At 43.7% G+C, this 17,537-nt stretch overlaps 1 protein-coding gene across 3 annotated transcripts in view; it reads left to right on the top strand.

Moving 5' to 3' along the window:
- Positions 1-17,537, top strand: part of LOC121556164 (feline leukemia virus subgroup C receptor-related protein 2-like) — a 74,439-nt gene that overhangs the window by 15,870 nt on the left and 41,032 nt on the right. For all 3 annotated transcript variants that reach the window (XR_006658178.1, XM_045213000.1, XM_045212999.1), the window contains exon 3: positions 16,826-16,966. Coding sequence is in view for 2 of the 3 variants with exons in the window: in XM_045213000.1 (XP_045068935.1) it covers positions 16,826-16,966 (141 nt within the window). In the remaining variant the exon portion in view is untranslated. The remainder of the gene's footprint in view (positions 1-16,825; positions 16,967-17,537) is intronic.

Here is a 17,537-nt window from a genome sequence, read left to right as displayed (position 1 = left end):
GTTGCCAGAATGTTGTGCAACAGCGGAGACGGTTGTCCAGATGGGAATGTTGCCATTTTTGGTGCTGTGTCTCTCAAAGGATGAAGGAGGACACAAGTTGATGACAGGCATGTTTTAAGGTGTTTTTATATGTATCTGTGTGAATCTGGAAGAGTACAACAATGAGTTTAAGATGTGAATATTAGCCTGAATGTGGCATTTGCCTTGCCAGGGTTTTCAGTAGATTGACTCATAGTACTTTACATGCATACTAGCTGAGTACTAAGGTATATCTAGAACAGCTTCATTACACTCCAACGAGCACTTAGTTTCAATGTCTTGTAAGTAAGTAAGTAGGAAATACATTTACATTTACATTTTAGTCATTTAGCAGACGCTCTTATCCAGAGCGACTTACAGTTAGTGAACACATATATATATATATTTTTTTTTATACTGGCCCCCCGTGGGAATCAAACCCACAACCCTGGCGTTGCAAACGCCATGCTCTATCAACTGAGCTACATCCCTGCCGGCCATTCCTCCCCTACCCTGGACGACGCTGGGCCAATTGTGCGCGCCCATGAGTCTCCCGGTCGTGGCCGGCTGCGACAGAGCCTGGATTCGAACCAGGATCTCTAGTGGCACAGTTAGCACTGCGATGCAGTGCCTTAGACCACTGCGCCAGAATGGCCCATTGGGCAGGAGCCCTATCTCCTGTTTCTGTAGAGTGTACAAGTACACTCCCTGGACGCTAGTCCATCGCAGGGCCTTGAGTCTGTGGTTGATGTCTTGAGTCTGAGTGTAGCTGGGGGGGTGCCTGTTCAGTGAGGACAGTTTTAGTTGACAGTACTTGGCAAAGAGTACACTCCTGCTGGTTGAGACACCCCAGGGAAGACCCAGAGATAAGAACAGAGACATCTGCACACAAAGATATCTGTAGCAGCTCTCTGCCCCCTGACTCCAGTCAGACCTCCTGCTCTCTCGGGAGAAAGTCAGCTCGAAGCACGTCATGTAACAGTCAGGATTCCACAGTTGACGTTTACTTTTTTTATTTATTTTTTGTTATGTGTCCGTCTTTTAATCCTATAAGCATTATTTTTTTGGGGGGTCAGCTAGCTAAAAGCCTGTTGACTGGAATGGTGAGCTGTACTTGTTTGACCGATCTCCTACAAGTTCTGAAAGCACCAATTACAAGACTGAGGCAAAACATGTTAAACCACCTTACAATATTTGCGTGTTCAGACAATAGCCTTTGGGCCTATATGAATCTCCTCTATAAATGGCTGAAGGCCAGTTCTTAGGTTTCGGTTTATCTGCAAGAGTACAATGATGTGTTGAGGATGCAAATGATGCAACATGTTTTCCAGGCCTTGCCAGGGTTTCCAGTACATTGACTCATACAGTACTGTGTATGTATACTAGCTGAGTACAAAGCCATTTCTAAGACTGCTTCATTCCACTCCAACAAGCCATTTAGTTTCAATGTCTTGTAAGGGAAGCGAGTAGCCTTGTCCAAGTCAGAACAGCCCATAGGAACCCATCTCCTGTTTCTGTAGCTGGTCAAGAACACTGCCTAGACAGGACACTAGTCTATCACAGGGCCTGTCAATGTCTTGGGTCTGTGGTTAGGGTCTTGGGTCTGTGGTTAGGGTCTTGGATCTGTGGTTAGGGTCTTGGATCTGAGGTTACACACACAGATATGTCTTAGCAGCCAGTATGTTGCAATAAGAGGTTGATGTCCTGGGTCTGAGTGTAGCTGGGGGTGCCAGTTCAGTGAGTACAGTCTAGGATAGAGGACTTAGTTGGAGGACACCCCTGCCGGCTGAGAAGCCCAGGGAGGGCTAGCTCACTGATATCCCCTGCCGGCTGAGAAGCCCAGGGAGGGCTAGCTCACTGATATCCCCTGCCGGCTGAGAAGCCCAGGGAGGGCTAGCTCACTGATATCCCCTGCCGGCTGAGAACCCCAGGGAGGGCTAGCTCACTGATATCCCCTGCCGGCTGAGAACCCCAGGGAGGGCTAGCTCACTGATGTCCCTTCTGTAGCTCAGTTGGTAGAGCATGGCGCTTGCAACGCCAGGGTTGTGGGTTCGTTTCCCACGGGGGGCCAGTATGAAAAATGTATGCACTCACTAACTGTAAGTCGCTCTGGATAAGAGCGTCTGCTAAATGACTAAAATGTAAATGTAAAATATCCCCTGCTGGTTGAGACACCCCAGGAGGACTAGCTCACTGATGTCCCCTGCTGGTTGAGACACCCCAAGGGAGGACTAGCTCACTGATGTCCCCTTCTGGTTGAGACACCCCAGGGAGGACTAGCTCACTGATGTCCCCTTCTGGTTGAGACACCCCAGGGAGGACTAGCTCACTGATGTCCCCTTCTGGTTGAGACACCCCAGGGAGGACTAGCTCACTGATGTCCCCTTCTGGTTGAGACACCCCAGGGAGGACTAGCTCACTGATGTCCCCTCTGGTTGAGACACCCTGGGAGGACTAGCTCACTGATGTCCCCCTTCTGGTTGAGACACCCCAGGGAGGACTAGCTCACTGATGTCCCCTTCTGGTTGAGACACCCCAGGGAGGACTAGCTCACTGATGTCCCCTTCTGGTTGAGACACCCCAGGGAGGACCAGCTCACTGATATCCCCTTCTGGTTGAGACACCCCCAGGGAGGACTAGCTCACTGATCTCCCCTGCTGGCTGAGACACCCCAGGGAGGACTAGCTCACTGATGTCCCCTTCTGGTTGAGACACCCCAGGGAGGACTAGCTCACTGATGTCCTCTTCTGGTTGAGACACCCCAGGGAGGACTAGCTCACTGATGTCCCCTTCTGGTTGAGACACCCCAGGGAGGACTAGCTCACTGATCTCCCCTGCTGGTTGAGACACCCCAGGGAGGACTAGCTCACTGATGTCCTCTTCTGGTTGAGACACCCCAGGGAGGACTAGCTCACTGATCTCCCCTGCTGGTTGAGACACCCCAGGGAGGACTAGCTCACTAATGTCCCCTTCTGGTTGAGACACCCCAGGGAGGACTAGCTCACTGATGTCCTCTTCTGGTTGAGACACCCCAGGGAGGACTAGCTCACTGATGTCCCCTTCTGGTTGAGACACCCCAGGGAGGACTAGCTCACTGATGTCCCCTTCTGGTTGAGACACCCCAGGGAGGACTAGCTCACTGATGTCCCCTTCTGGGTTGAGACACCCCAGGGAGGACTAGCTCACTGATGTCCCCTTCTGGTTGAGACACCCCAGGGAGGACTAGCTCACTGATGTCCCCTTCTGGTTGAGACACCCCAGGGAGGACTAGCTCACTGATGTCCCCTTCTGGTTGAGACACCCCAGGGAGGACTAGCTCACTGATGTCCCCTTCTGGTTGAGACACCCCAGGGAGGACTAGCTCACTGATGTCCCCTTCTGGTTGAGACACCCCAGGGAGGACTAGCTCACTGATGTCCCCTTCTGGTTGAGACACTCATTTATATCCCCTGCTGGTTGAGACACCCCAGGGAGGACTAGCTCACTGATGTCCCCTTCTGGTTGAGACACTCATTTATATCCCCTGCTGGTTGAGACACCGCAGGGAGGACTAGCTCCGAGATAAGAACCACAAAGACATCTGCAGCATTTCTCCCCCCCCCCCCCCCCACCCCCCAGACTCCTTGCTGAAAGCCTGCTATCTCAAGAGAAAGTCAGCTTGAAGCACGTCATGTCACAGTCAGGATACCACAGTTGACATTCCTTTGGGTCGGAGACTAGGGCCTGACCGAAATGTCACCCTATTCACTACTTTGGCCCATGGGCTCATGGGTAAAAGAGGTGCCATTCCGGACACAGCAGTTTCTTTGTTCCTGTTGTTCTGTGTCTTTTAGTCCTTGAGGCAGGCACACTATAGAAAGAGCCCTTAGTGACGGTCTTTGTAGACTTTGTATCTTTAATAGTTAAAAGCCTAAAAAGCCTGTGGACAGGAGTGGTGAACTGTACTTGTTTGACCTACAGTGTATTCAGAAAGTATTCATACCCCTTGGCTTACTCCACATTTTGTTGTTACAGACTGAATTCAAAATGGATTAAATATATTTTTTTTTCCCCCACACCCATTTACACACAATACTCCATAATAACAAAGTGATAACATGTTTTTAGAAATGTTAGCAAATGTATCGAAAATAAAATACTGAAGTATCTAATTTACATAAGTATTCACACCCCTGAGTCAATACATGTCAGAGCTATAATCACTGCCAAAGTTGATTCTAAGAGTTTTTCACACCTGGATTGTACAGTATTTGCCCATTATTTTCTAAATTATTAAAGCTCTGTCAAATTGGTTGTTGATCATTTCTAGACAAACATTTTCAAGTCTTGCCATAGATTTCCAAGCCGATTTAAGTCGAAACTGTAACTCGGCCACTCAGGAACATTCACTGTCTTCTTGGTAAGCAACTCCAGTGTAGATTTGGCTATGTGTTGTAGGTTATTGTCCTGCTGAAAGGTGAATTAATCTCCCAGTGTCTGTTGGAAAGCAGACTGAACCAGGTTTTCCAACAAGGATTTTGCCTGTGCTTAGCTCCATTCTGTTTATTTTTTTATCCTGAAAAACTCTCCAGTCCTTAACAATTACAAGCACACCCATAACAAGATGCAGCCAACACTATGCTTGAAAATATGGAGAGTGGTACTCAGTAATGTGTTGTATTGGATTTGCCCCAAACATAACACTTTGTATTCAGGACAAAAAGTTAATTGCTTTGCAGAATTACTTTAGTGCCTTATTGCAAACAGGATGCATGTTTGGTATATTTTTATTCTGTACAGGCTTCCTTCTTTTCACTCTGTCAATTAGGTTAGTATTGTGGAGTAACTACAATGTTGTTGATCCATCCTCAGTTTTCTCCAATCACAGCCATGGCCTCATAGTTCCACTTTGACATTATGGGGTATTGTATGTAGGCCAGTGACAAAATCTAAATGTAATCCATTTTAAATTCAGGCTGTAACACAACAAAATGTGGAAAAAGTCGAGGGGTGTGAATACTTTCTGAATGCATTGTATCTCCTATGGGAGCAGTGGCGATTTTAGGATGTACTGTATATCTTGGTGGGGGCGAACGCAACATTATTATTTTTTTAGATGCATGCCAGCAAAACCACAACACAACGCTAAACAATACATTAATTGCACTATAACGGTGACAAATGGTGCCCTACAAACGGTTAGGGCCTACATAAAGCTGTCCCGACAGCGGAGCTTTCTTTTCAGCACCATGGAGTGACTGAATACTTTTCACCGCTACACCTGGCTACCAGCGGAGCCTCGTCTGGCAGCGAAACTGTTCATTCAGCCTCATTTACTGCCTTAAAAAAAAAAATACATAACTGATATGGCTGACATACTAAATAAATAAATATGCTTTCTGCTGACTCCTTGGGGATTTGTGTAACTCTATAAGAACTGCATTCTCCTTCAATAATAACGCCGACATGAGTTTGGACTTTTGAACCATACACAAACATTATTACATTTATGTTCAGTAAATTCATCATGTTTGTTCTTATATCATTAACACGAGAGAGAGAGAGAGAGAGAGAGAGAGAGAGAGAGAGAGAGAGAGAGAGAGAGAGAGAGAGAGAGAGAGAGAGAGAGAGAGAGAGAGAGAGAGAGAGAGAGAGAGAGAGAGAGAGAGAGAGAGAGAGAGAGAGAGAGAGAGAGAGAGAGAGAGAGAGAGAGAGAGAGAGAGAGAGAGAGAGAGAGAGAGAGAGAGAGAGAGAGAGAGAGAGAGAGAGAGAGAGAGAGAGAGAGAGAGAGAGAGAGAGAGAGAGAATAATTTTAGTAGGCCTATGTGGTCTAAAAAGGAAGGAAAATACAATCACGAGGTTCCACTTTTATAGACAATATACCGACACGCATTGTACAAACAGAACAACCGTCGCAATATCAACCACAATTACATGGTCTATTAGCCTACTGAACTTGTTGTTGAAAAAAACGATTTGAATGGGAACAGACTCACTGGCAAACATGGCTACAGACCCAACAACATTATATAGTATCCCGTCCTCATGGTTACAGACCCAACAACATTATATAGTATCCCCTCCTCATGGTTACAGACCCAACAACATTATATAGTATCCCGTCCTCATGGTTACAGACCCAACAACATTATATAGTATCCCGTCCTCATGGTTACAGACCCAACAACATTATATAGTATCCCCGTCCTCATGGTTACAGACCCAAACAACATTATATAGTATCCCGTCCTCATGGTTACAGACCCAACAACATTATATAGTATCCCGTCCTCATGGTTACAGACCCAACAACATTATATAGTATCCCCTCCTCATGGTTACAGACCCAACAACATTATATAGTATCCCGTCCTCATGGTTACAGACCCAACAGCATTATATAGTATCCCGTCCTCATGGCTACAGACCCAACAACATTATATAGTATCCCGTCCTCATGGTTACAGACCCAACAACATTATATAGTATCCCCTCCTCATGGTTACAGACCCAACAACATTATATAGTATCCCGTCCTCATGGTTACAGACCCAACAACATTATATAGTATCCCGTCCTCATGGTTACAGACCCAACAACATTATATAGTATCCCGTCCTCATGGTTACAGACCCAACAGCATTATATAGTATCCCCTCCTCATGGTTACAGACCCAACAACATTATATAGTATCCCCTCATGGCTACAGACCCAACAGCATTATATAGTATCCCGTCCTCATGGTTACAGACCCAACAACATTATATAGTATCCCGTCCCTCATGGTTACAGACCCAACAGCATTATATAGTATCCCGTCCTCATGGTTACAGACCCAACAACATTATATAGTATCCTGTCCTCATGGTTACAGACCCAACAACATTATATAGTATCCCGTCCTCATGGTTACAGACCCAACAACATTATATAGTATCCCCTCCTCATGGTTACAGACCCAACAACATTATATAGTATCCCCTCCTCATGGTTACAGACCCAACAGCATTATATAGTATCCCCTCCTCATAGCTACAGACCCAACAACATTATATAGTATCCCTCCCCTCATGGTTACAGACCCAACAACATTATATAGTATCCCCTCCTCATGGTTACAGACCCAACAACATTATATAGTATCCCTCCTCATGGTTACAGACCCAACAACATTATATAGTATCCCCCTCCTCTGGTTACAGACCCAACAACATTATATAGTATCCCCTCCTCATGGTTACAGACCCAACAACATTATATAGTATCCCGTCCTCATGGTTACAGACCCAACAACATTATATAGTATCCCGTCCTCATGGTTACAGACCCAACAACATTATATAGTATCCCGTCCTCATGGTTACAGACCCAACAACATTATATAGTATCCCCTCCTCATGGTTACAGACCCATATAGTATCCCCTCCTCATGGTTACAGACCCAACAACATTATATAGTATCCCCTCCTCATGGTTACAGACCCAACAACATTATATAGTATCCCCTCCTCATGGTTACAGACCCAACAACATTATATAGTATCCCCTCCTCATGGTTACAGACCCAACAACATTATATAGTATCCCGTCCTCATGGTTACAGACCCAACAACATTATATAGTATCCCCTCCTCATGGGTACAGACCCAACAACATTATATAGTATCCCTTCCTCATGGTTACAGACCCAACAACATTATATAGTATCCCGTCCTCATAGCTACAGACCCAACAACATTATATAGTATCCCCTCCTCATGGTTACAGACCCAACAACATTATATAGTATCCCCTCCTCATGGTTACAGACCCAACAACATTATATAGTATCCCATCCTCATGGTTACAGACCCAACAACATTATATAGTATCCCCTCCTCATGGTTACAGACCCAACAACATTATATAGTATCCCCTCCTCATGGTTACAGATCCAACAACATTATATAGTATCCCCTCCTCATGGTTACAGACCCATATAGTATCCCCTCCTCATGGTTACAGACCCAACAACATTATATAGTATCCCCTCCTCATGGTTACAGACCCATATAGTATCCCCTCCTCATGGTTACAGACCCAACAACATTATATAGTATCCCCTCCTCATGGTTACAGACCCAACAACATTATATAGTATCCCGTCCTCATGGTTACAGACCCAACAACATTATATAGTATCCCGTCCTCATGGTTACAGACCCAACAACATTATATAGTATCCGTCCTCATGGTTACAGACCCAACAACATTATATAGTATCCCCCTCCTCATGGTTACAGACCCAACAACATTATATAGTATCCCGTCCTCATGGTTACAGACCCAACAGCATTATATAGTATCCCCTCCTCATGGTTACAGACCCAACAACATTATATAGTATCCCCTCCTCATGGTTACAGACCCAACAACATTATATAGTATCCCCTCCTCATGGTTTACAGACCCAACAACATTATATAGTATCCTCCTCATGGGTTACAGACCCAACAGCATTATATAGTATCCCCGTCCCTCATGGTTACAGACCCAACAACATTATATAGTATCCCGTCCTCATTGTTACAGACCCAACAACATTACATAGTATCCCGCCTCATGGTTACAGACCCAACAACATTATATAGTATCCCGTCCTCATGGTTACAGACCCAACAACATTATATAGTATCCCTTCCTCATGGTTACAGACCCAACAACATTATATAGTATCCCGTCCTCATGGTTACAGACCCAACAACATTATATAGTATCCCGTCCTCATGGTTACAGACCCAACAACATTATATAGTATCCCGTCCTCATGGTTACAGACCCAACAACATTATATAGTATCCCCTCCTCATGGTTACAGACCCAACAACATTATATAGTATCCCTTCCTCATGGTTACAGACCCAACAACATTATATAGTATCCGCTCCTCATGGTTACAGACCCAACAACATTATATAGTATCCCGTCCTCATGGTTACAGACCCAACAACATTATATAGTATCCCGTCCCTCATGGTTACAGACCCAACAACATTATATAGTATCCTCCATATGGTTACAGACCCAACAACATTATATAGTATCCCTTCCTCATGGTTACAGACCCAACAACATTATATAGTATCCCGTCCTCATGGTTACAGACCCAACAACATTATATAGTATCCCCTCCTCATGGGTACAGACCCAACAACATTATATAGTATCCCGTCCTCATGGTTACAGACCCAACAACATTATCTAGTATCCCTCCTCATGGCTACAGACCCAACAACATTATATAGTATCCCTTCCTCATGGTTACAGACCCAACAACATTATATAGTATCCCGTCCTCATGGTTACAGACCCAACAGCATTATATAGTATCCCCTCCATATGGTTACAGACCCAACAACATTATATAGTATCCAGTCCTCATGGCTACAGACCCAACAACATTATATAGTATCCCGTCCTCATGGTTACAGACCCAACAACATTATATAGTATCCCCTCCTCATGGTTACAGACCCAACAACATTATATAGTATCCCGTCCTCATGGCTACAGACCCAACAACATTATATAGTATCCCGTCCTCATGGTTACAGACCCAACAACATTATATAGTATCCCCTCCTCATGGTTACAGACCCAACAACATTATATAGTATCCCTTCCTCATGGTTACAGACCCAACAACATTATATAGTATCCCCGTCCTCATGGTTACAGACCCAACAACATTATATAGTATCCCCTCCTCATGGTTACAGACCCAACAACATTATATAGTATCCCGTCCCTCATGGTTACAGACCCAACAGCATTATATAGTATCCCGTCCTCATGGTTACAGACCCAACAACATTATATAGTATCCCCTCCTCATGGTTACAGACCCAACAACATTATATAGTATCCCCTCCATATGGTTACAGACCCAACAACATTATATAGTATCCCATCCTCATGGTTACAGACCCAACAGCATTATATAGTATCCCCTCCTCATGGTTACAGACCCAACAACATTATATAGTATCCCATCCTCATGGTTACAGACCCAACAACATTATATAGTATCCCCTCCTCATGGTTACAGACCCAACAACATTATATAGTATCCCCTCCATATGGTTACAGACCCAACAACATTATATAGTATCCCGTCCTCATGGTTACAGACCCAACAACATTATATAGTATCCTGTCCTCATGGTTACAGACCCAACAACATTATATAGTATCCCGTCCTCATGGTTACAGACCCAACAACATTATATAGTATCCCTTCCTCATGGTTACAGACCCAACAACATTATATAGTATCCCGTCCTCATGGTTACAGACCCAACAACATTATATAGTATCCCTCCTCATGGTTACAGACCCAACAACATTATATAGTATCCCGTCCCTCATGGTTACAGACCCAACAACATTATATAGTATCCGCTCCTCATGGTTACAGACCCAACAACATTATATAGTATCCCGTCCTCATGGCTACAGACCCAACAACATTATATAGTATCCCCGTCCTCATGGTTACAGACCCAACAACATTATATAGTATCCCATCCTCATGGCTACAGACCCAACAACATTATATAGTATCCCGTCCTCATGGTTACAGACCCAACAACATTATATAGTATCCCTTCCTCATGGTTACAGACCCAACAACATTATATAGTATCCCGTCCTCATGGTTACAGACCCAACAACATTATATAGTATCCCGTCCTCATGGTTACAGACCCAACAACATTATATAGTATCCTGTCCTCATGGTTACAGACCCAACAACATTATATAGTATCCCGTCCTCATGGTTACAGACCCAACAACATTATATAGTATCCCCTCCATATGGTTACAGACCCAACAACATTATATAGTATCCCCTCCTCATGGCTACAGACCCAACAACATTATATAGTATCCCTCCTCATGGTTACAGACCCAACAACATTATATAGTATCCCGTCCTCATGGTTACAGACCCAACAACATTATATAGTATCCTGTCCTCATGGTTACAGACCCAACAACATTATATAGTATCCCGTCCCTCATGGTTACAGACCCAACAACATTATATAGTATACCCTCCATATGGTTACAGACCCAACAACATTATATAGTATCCCCTCCTCATGGCTACAGACCCAACAACATTATATAGTATCCCCTCCTCATGGTTACAGACCCAACAACATTATATAGTATCCCGTCCTCATGGTTACAGACCCAACAACATTATATAGTATCCCGTCCTCATGGTTACAGACCCAACAACATTATATAGTATCCCCTCCTCATGGTTACAGACCCAACAACATTATATAGTATCCCATCCTCAGGGTTACAGACCCAACAACATTATATAGTATCCCCTCCTCATGGCTACAGACCCAACAACATTATATAGTATCCCCTCCTCATGGCTACAGACCCAACAACATTATATAGTATCCCGTCCTCATGGTTACAGACCCAACAACATTATATAGTATCCCTTCCTCATGGTTACAGACCCAACAACATTATATAGTATCCCGTCCTCATGGTTACAGACCCAACAACATTATATAGTATCCCCTCCTCATGGGTACAGACCCAACAACATTATATAGTATCCCTTCCTCATGGTTACAGACCCAACAACATTATATAGTATCCCGTCCTCATGGTTACAGACCCAACAACATTATATAGTATCCCCTCCTCATGGGTACAGACCCAACAACATTATATAGTATCCCGTCCTCATGGTTACAGACCCAACAACATTATATAGTATCCCTTCCTCATGGTTACAGACCCAACAACATTATATAGTATCCCGTCCTCATGGTTACAGACCCAACAACATTATATAGTATCCCCTCCATATGGTTACAGACCCAACAGCATTATATAGTATCCCGTCCTCATGGTTACAGACCCAACAACATTATATAGTATCCCCTCCTCATGGTTACAGACCCAACAACATTATATAGTATCCCCTCCATATGGTTACAGACCCAACAACATTATATAGTATCCCATCCTCATGGTTACAGACCCAACAGCATTATATAGTATCCCCTCCTCATGGTTACAGACCCAACAACATTATATAGTATCCCATCCTCATGGTTACAGACCCAACAACATTATATAGTATCCCCTCCTCATGGTTACAGACCCAACAACATTATATAGTATCCCTCCATATGGTTACAGACCCAACAACATTATATAGTATCCCGTCCTCATGGTTACAGACCCAACAACATTATATAGTATCCTGTCCTCATGGTTACAGACCCAACAACATTATATAGTATCCCGTCCTCATGGTTACAGACCCAACAACATTATATAGTATCCCTTCCTCATGGTTACAGACCCAACAACATTATATAGTATCCCGTCCTCATGGTTACAGACCCAACAACATTATATAGTATCCCCTCCTCATGGTTACAGACCCAACAACATTATATAGTATCCCGTCCTCATGGTTACAGACCCAACAACATTATATAGTATCCGCTCCTCATGGTTACAGACCCAACAACATTATATAGTATCCCGTCCTCATGGCTACAGACCCAACAACATTATATAGTATCCCGTCCTCATGGTTACAGACCCAACAACATTATATAGTATCCCATCCTCATGGCTACAGACCCAACAACATTATATAGTATCCCGTCCTCATGGTTACAGACCCAACAACATTATATAGTATCCCTTCCTCATGGTTACAGACCCAACAACATTATATAGTATCCCGTCCTCATGGTTACAGACCCAACAACATTATATAGTATCCCGTCCTCATGGTTACAGACCCAACAACATTATATAGTATCCTGTCCTCATGGTTACAGACCCAACAACATTATATAGTATCCCGTCCTCATGGTTACAGACCCAACAACATTATATAGTATCCCCTCCATATGGTTACAGACCCAACAACATTATATAGTATCCCCTCCTCATGGCTACAGACCCAACAACATTATATAGTATCCCTCCTCATGGTTACAGACCCAACAACATTATATAGTATCCCGTCCTCATGGTTACAGACCCAACAACATTATATAGTATCCTGTCCTCATGGTTACAGACCCAACAACATTATATAGTATCCCGTCCTCATGGTTACAGACCCAACAACATTATATAGTATCCCCTCCATATGGTTACAGACCCAACAACATTATATAGTATCCCCTCCTCATGGCTACAGACCCAACAACATTATATAGTATCCCCTCCTCATGGTTACAGACCCAACAACATTATATAGTATCCCGTCCTCATGGTTACAGACCCAACAACATTATATAGTATCCCGTCCTCATGGTTACAGACCCAACAACATTATATAGTATCCCCTCCTCATGGTTACAGACCCAACAGCATTATATAGTATCCCCATCCTCAGGGTTACAGACCCAACAACATTATATAGTATCCCTCCTCATGGCTACAGACCCAACAACATTATATAGTATCCCCTCCTCATGGCTACAGACCCAACAACATTATATAGTATCCCGTCCTCATGGTTACAGACCCAACAACATTATATAGTATCCCTTCCTCATGGTTACAGACCCAACAACATTATATAGTATCCCGTCCTCATGGTTACAGACCCAACAACATTATATAGTATCCCCTCCTCATGGGTACAGACCCAACAACATTATATAGTATCCCTTCCTCATGGTTACAGACCCAACAACATTATATAGTATCCCGTCCTCATGGTTACAGACCCAACAACATTATATAGTATCCCGTCCTCATGGTTACAGACCCAACAACATTATATAGTATCCCGTCCTCATGGTTACAGACCCAACAACATTATATAGTATCCCCTTCCTCATGGTTACAGACCCAACAACATTATATAGTATCCCCGTCCTCATGGTTACAGACCCAACAACATTATATAGTATCCCCTCCATATGGTTACAGACCCAACAACATTATATAGTATCCCCTCCTCATGGTTACAGACCCAACAACATTATATAGTATCCCGTCCTCATGGTTACAGACCCAACAACATTATATAGTATCCCGTCCTCATGGTTACAGACCCAACAACATTATATAGTATCCCCGTCCTCATGGCTACAGACCCAACAACATTATATAGTATCCCGTCCTCATGGTTACAGACCCAACAACATTATATAGTATCCCGTCCTCATGGTTACAGACCCAACAACATTATATAGTATCCCGTCCTCATGGTTACAGACCCAACAACATTATATAGTATCCCCTCCTCATTGTTACAGACCCAACAACATTATATAGTATCCCCTCCTCATGGTTACAGACCCAACAACATTATATAGTATCCCATCCTCATGGTTACAGACCCAACAACATTATATAGTATCCCGTCCTCATGGTTACAGACCCAACAACATTATATAGTATCCCCTCCTCATGGTTACAGACCCAACAGCATTATATAGTATCCCGTCCTCATGGTTACAGACCCAACAACATTATATAGTATCCCCTCCCTCATGGTTACAGACCCAACAGCATTATATAGTATCCCCTCCTCATGGTTACAGACCCAACAACATTATATAGTATCCCCTCCTCGTGGTTACAGACCCAACAACATTATATAGTATCCCCTCCTCATGGTTACAGACCCAACAACATTATATAGTATCCCCTCCTCATGGTTACAGACCCAACAACATTATATAGTATCCCCTTCCTCATGGTTACAGACCCAACAACATTATATAGTATCCCGTCCTCATGGTTACAGACCCAACAACATTATATAGTATCCCGTCCTCATGGTTACAGACCCAACAACATTATATAGTATCCCGTCCTCATGGTTACAGACCCAACAACATTATATAGTATCCCGTCCTCATGGTTACAGACCCAACAACATTATATAGTATCCCGTCCTCATGGTTACAGACCCAACAACATTATATAGTATCCCGTCCTCATGGTTACAGACCCAACAACATTATATAGTATCCCCTCCTCATGGTTACAGACCCAACAACATTATATAGTATCCCCTCCTCATGGTTACAGACCCAACAACATTATATAGTATCCCCTCCTCATGGTTACAGACCCAACAACATTATATAGTATCCCCTCTTCATGGTTACAGACCCAACAACATTATATAGTATCCCCTCCTCATGGTTACAGACCCAACAACATTATATAGTATCCCCTCCTCATGGTTACAGACCCAACAACATTATATAGTATCCCGTCCTCATGGTTACAGACCCAACAACATTATATAGTATCCCGTCCTCACGAAGAAAAGCATGAGCTAAGTATAATACGTAAGCAAAACAATGAAATGCATCATTCCAACATTACCTAAAACGATGAATAAGATACTAATGAAATTGACCTATATAAGCAATATAACAATGGAGATGTACAGACTATGGCATAAGGGAACGATGAGTTGATAAGAGGCAAGCCGTAATTTCGATTAAGACATTGAGCGAGCTAAGATGACGGACTTAGTCGATTATAACTATTTGTTCAGCACTTTTGAAATGTACAGCGACAGAATTCAGAACATGGGCCGTTCTTACAGTGTTCTCCCTGTACACCAAGTCAGAACCGTGGGATAAATAAAGGGGGCATATAAGCAGACAATGAAAGCTCTAACAATATTAGATGATGGCATTTCTCTAAAACAGGTTATAGGCTACATGTGCACCACCAAGTCAGAACAGTAGGCTAAGTTATGAGGGGGGAAAGGGACCAAAATATTAGGGTGAGGCACATGGGCTACTAACAGCTTACTACACAACATACACTTAGTATTACTTTCTTAGCTACAGTCTACATATCTACCTGGCATATTACATATTTTATGCAGCAGCATACAATACATTTTTTGGACTCACCGTTCTTGTGCTGTGCTCACTTGAACAGGAAGGTGGCGCGGTGGTCCTTCTTGTGAGCAAGTTTTGTGTGTGTCTTTATCCTGTTTAACTTGGAAAAGTGGCCACACACCTCTCCAAAGTGTGCACGGCTCCAAAGTCATTTAAATGCACTTTTATGACTCAAAGAAGAGTCTTTAACTATAAGGTGCTTTTTTTTTATTTTTTAGCTCTCCTAGCTGTGAAGCACGCTGGTAGTTGTTTTGGTTGGAACACAACCCTGCATCCCCCGCCTTTACACAATTACTGTTGTTTTCCGAAATCCAAAAGCGGTCCGTTTATAAATCTCAATCTGGGTCAGGTGGGCATAATCTGAAAGCATGTTCTATTGCCGACATGTCTAGCTAAAGCTGTGAAAGCGCAGATCCTGAGCTTTGACAGCATGTATAGCATGTTATTGTACAGCCAATGTGTTCATGTTATTGTACAGCCAATGTGTTCATGTTATTGTACAGCCAATGTGTTCATGTTATTGTACAGCCAATGTGTTCATGTTATTGTACAGCCAATGTGTTCATGTTATTGTACAGCCAATGTGTTCATGTTATTGTACAGCCAATGTGTTCATGTTATTGTACAGCCAATGTGTTCATGTTATTGTACAGCCAATGTGTTCATGTTATTGTACAGCTAATGTGTTCCAATTTAGGCGCTTATCAGTGTCCCAGCCATTTTCAACCCATATACTGGTACAAGTGTAAAGGCCTACAGAATACTCTCTGCATCTTCTTCTCTGTATAACCCACTCTGATTCATTCTTAAATGTCCCGTTACGTCCTTTTGACTATGTTACTGATGTCTCTTTCCGTCTCTCTCCATCTTTCTATCTCTCCATCTGTCTCTTTCTCCGTAGCGTTCCAGGAGCGTCCGGAGCTCCCTCCCACCCAGGCCCAGGCCACAGCTCGCTGCATCCCTCCAGAACAGTACTCCTACACAGCCTCCATCCTCAGGCTGCTCCGAAACAAACCCTTCCTCCTCCTCATCCTCACATACGGTCAGTACCTAACTAGTATCACTACTGAGCTGAGCTGAGCTGAGCTGAGCTGTCCAGGGCTGTCCTGGTTATGCATTCATCATAGTTTTGGAACCGTGCTGGAGGACAATGTGAAAAGATAATACCCGAGGCAGCACAGCACGGTTCAGGTAGGCATGCTAGATAATACCCGAGGCAGCACAGCACGGTTCAGGTAGGCATGCTAGATAATACCCGAGGCAGCACAGTACGGTTCAGGTAGGCATGCTAGATAATACCCGAGGCAGCACAGTACGGTTCAGGTAGGCATGCTAGATAATACCCGAGGCAGCACAGTACGGTTCAGGTAGGCATGCTAGATAATACCCGAGGCAGCACAGTACGGTTCAGGTAGGCATGCTAGATAATACCCGAGGCAGCACAGCACGGTTCAGGTAGGCATGCTAGATAATACCCGAGGCAGCACAGTACGGTTCAGGTAGGCATGCTAGATAATACCCGAGGCAGCACAGTACGGTTCAGGTAGGCATGCTAGATAATACCCGAGGCAGCACAGCAGTTGTGAAAACTGTCTGCCAGTGTTTTTTCTATT

The sequence above is a fragment of the Coregonus clupeaformis genome, unplaced genomic scaffold (assembly GCF_020615455.1).
Source record: "Coregonus clupeaformis isolate EN_2021a unplaced genomic scaffold, ASM2061545v1 scaf0069, whole genome shotgun sequence".
Taxonomy (NCBI): domain Eukaryota; kingdom Metazoa; phylum Chordata; class Actinopteri; order Salmoniformes; family Salmonidae; genus Coregonus; species Coregonus clupeaformis.
The sequence above is the reverse complement of the archived record's forward strand: the minus strand, read 5'-3'. Positions and strand labels throughout refer to the sequence as shown.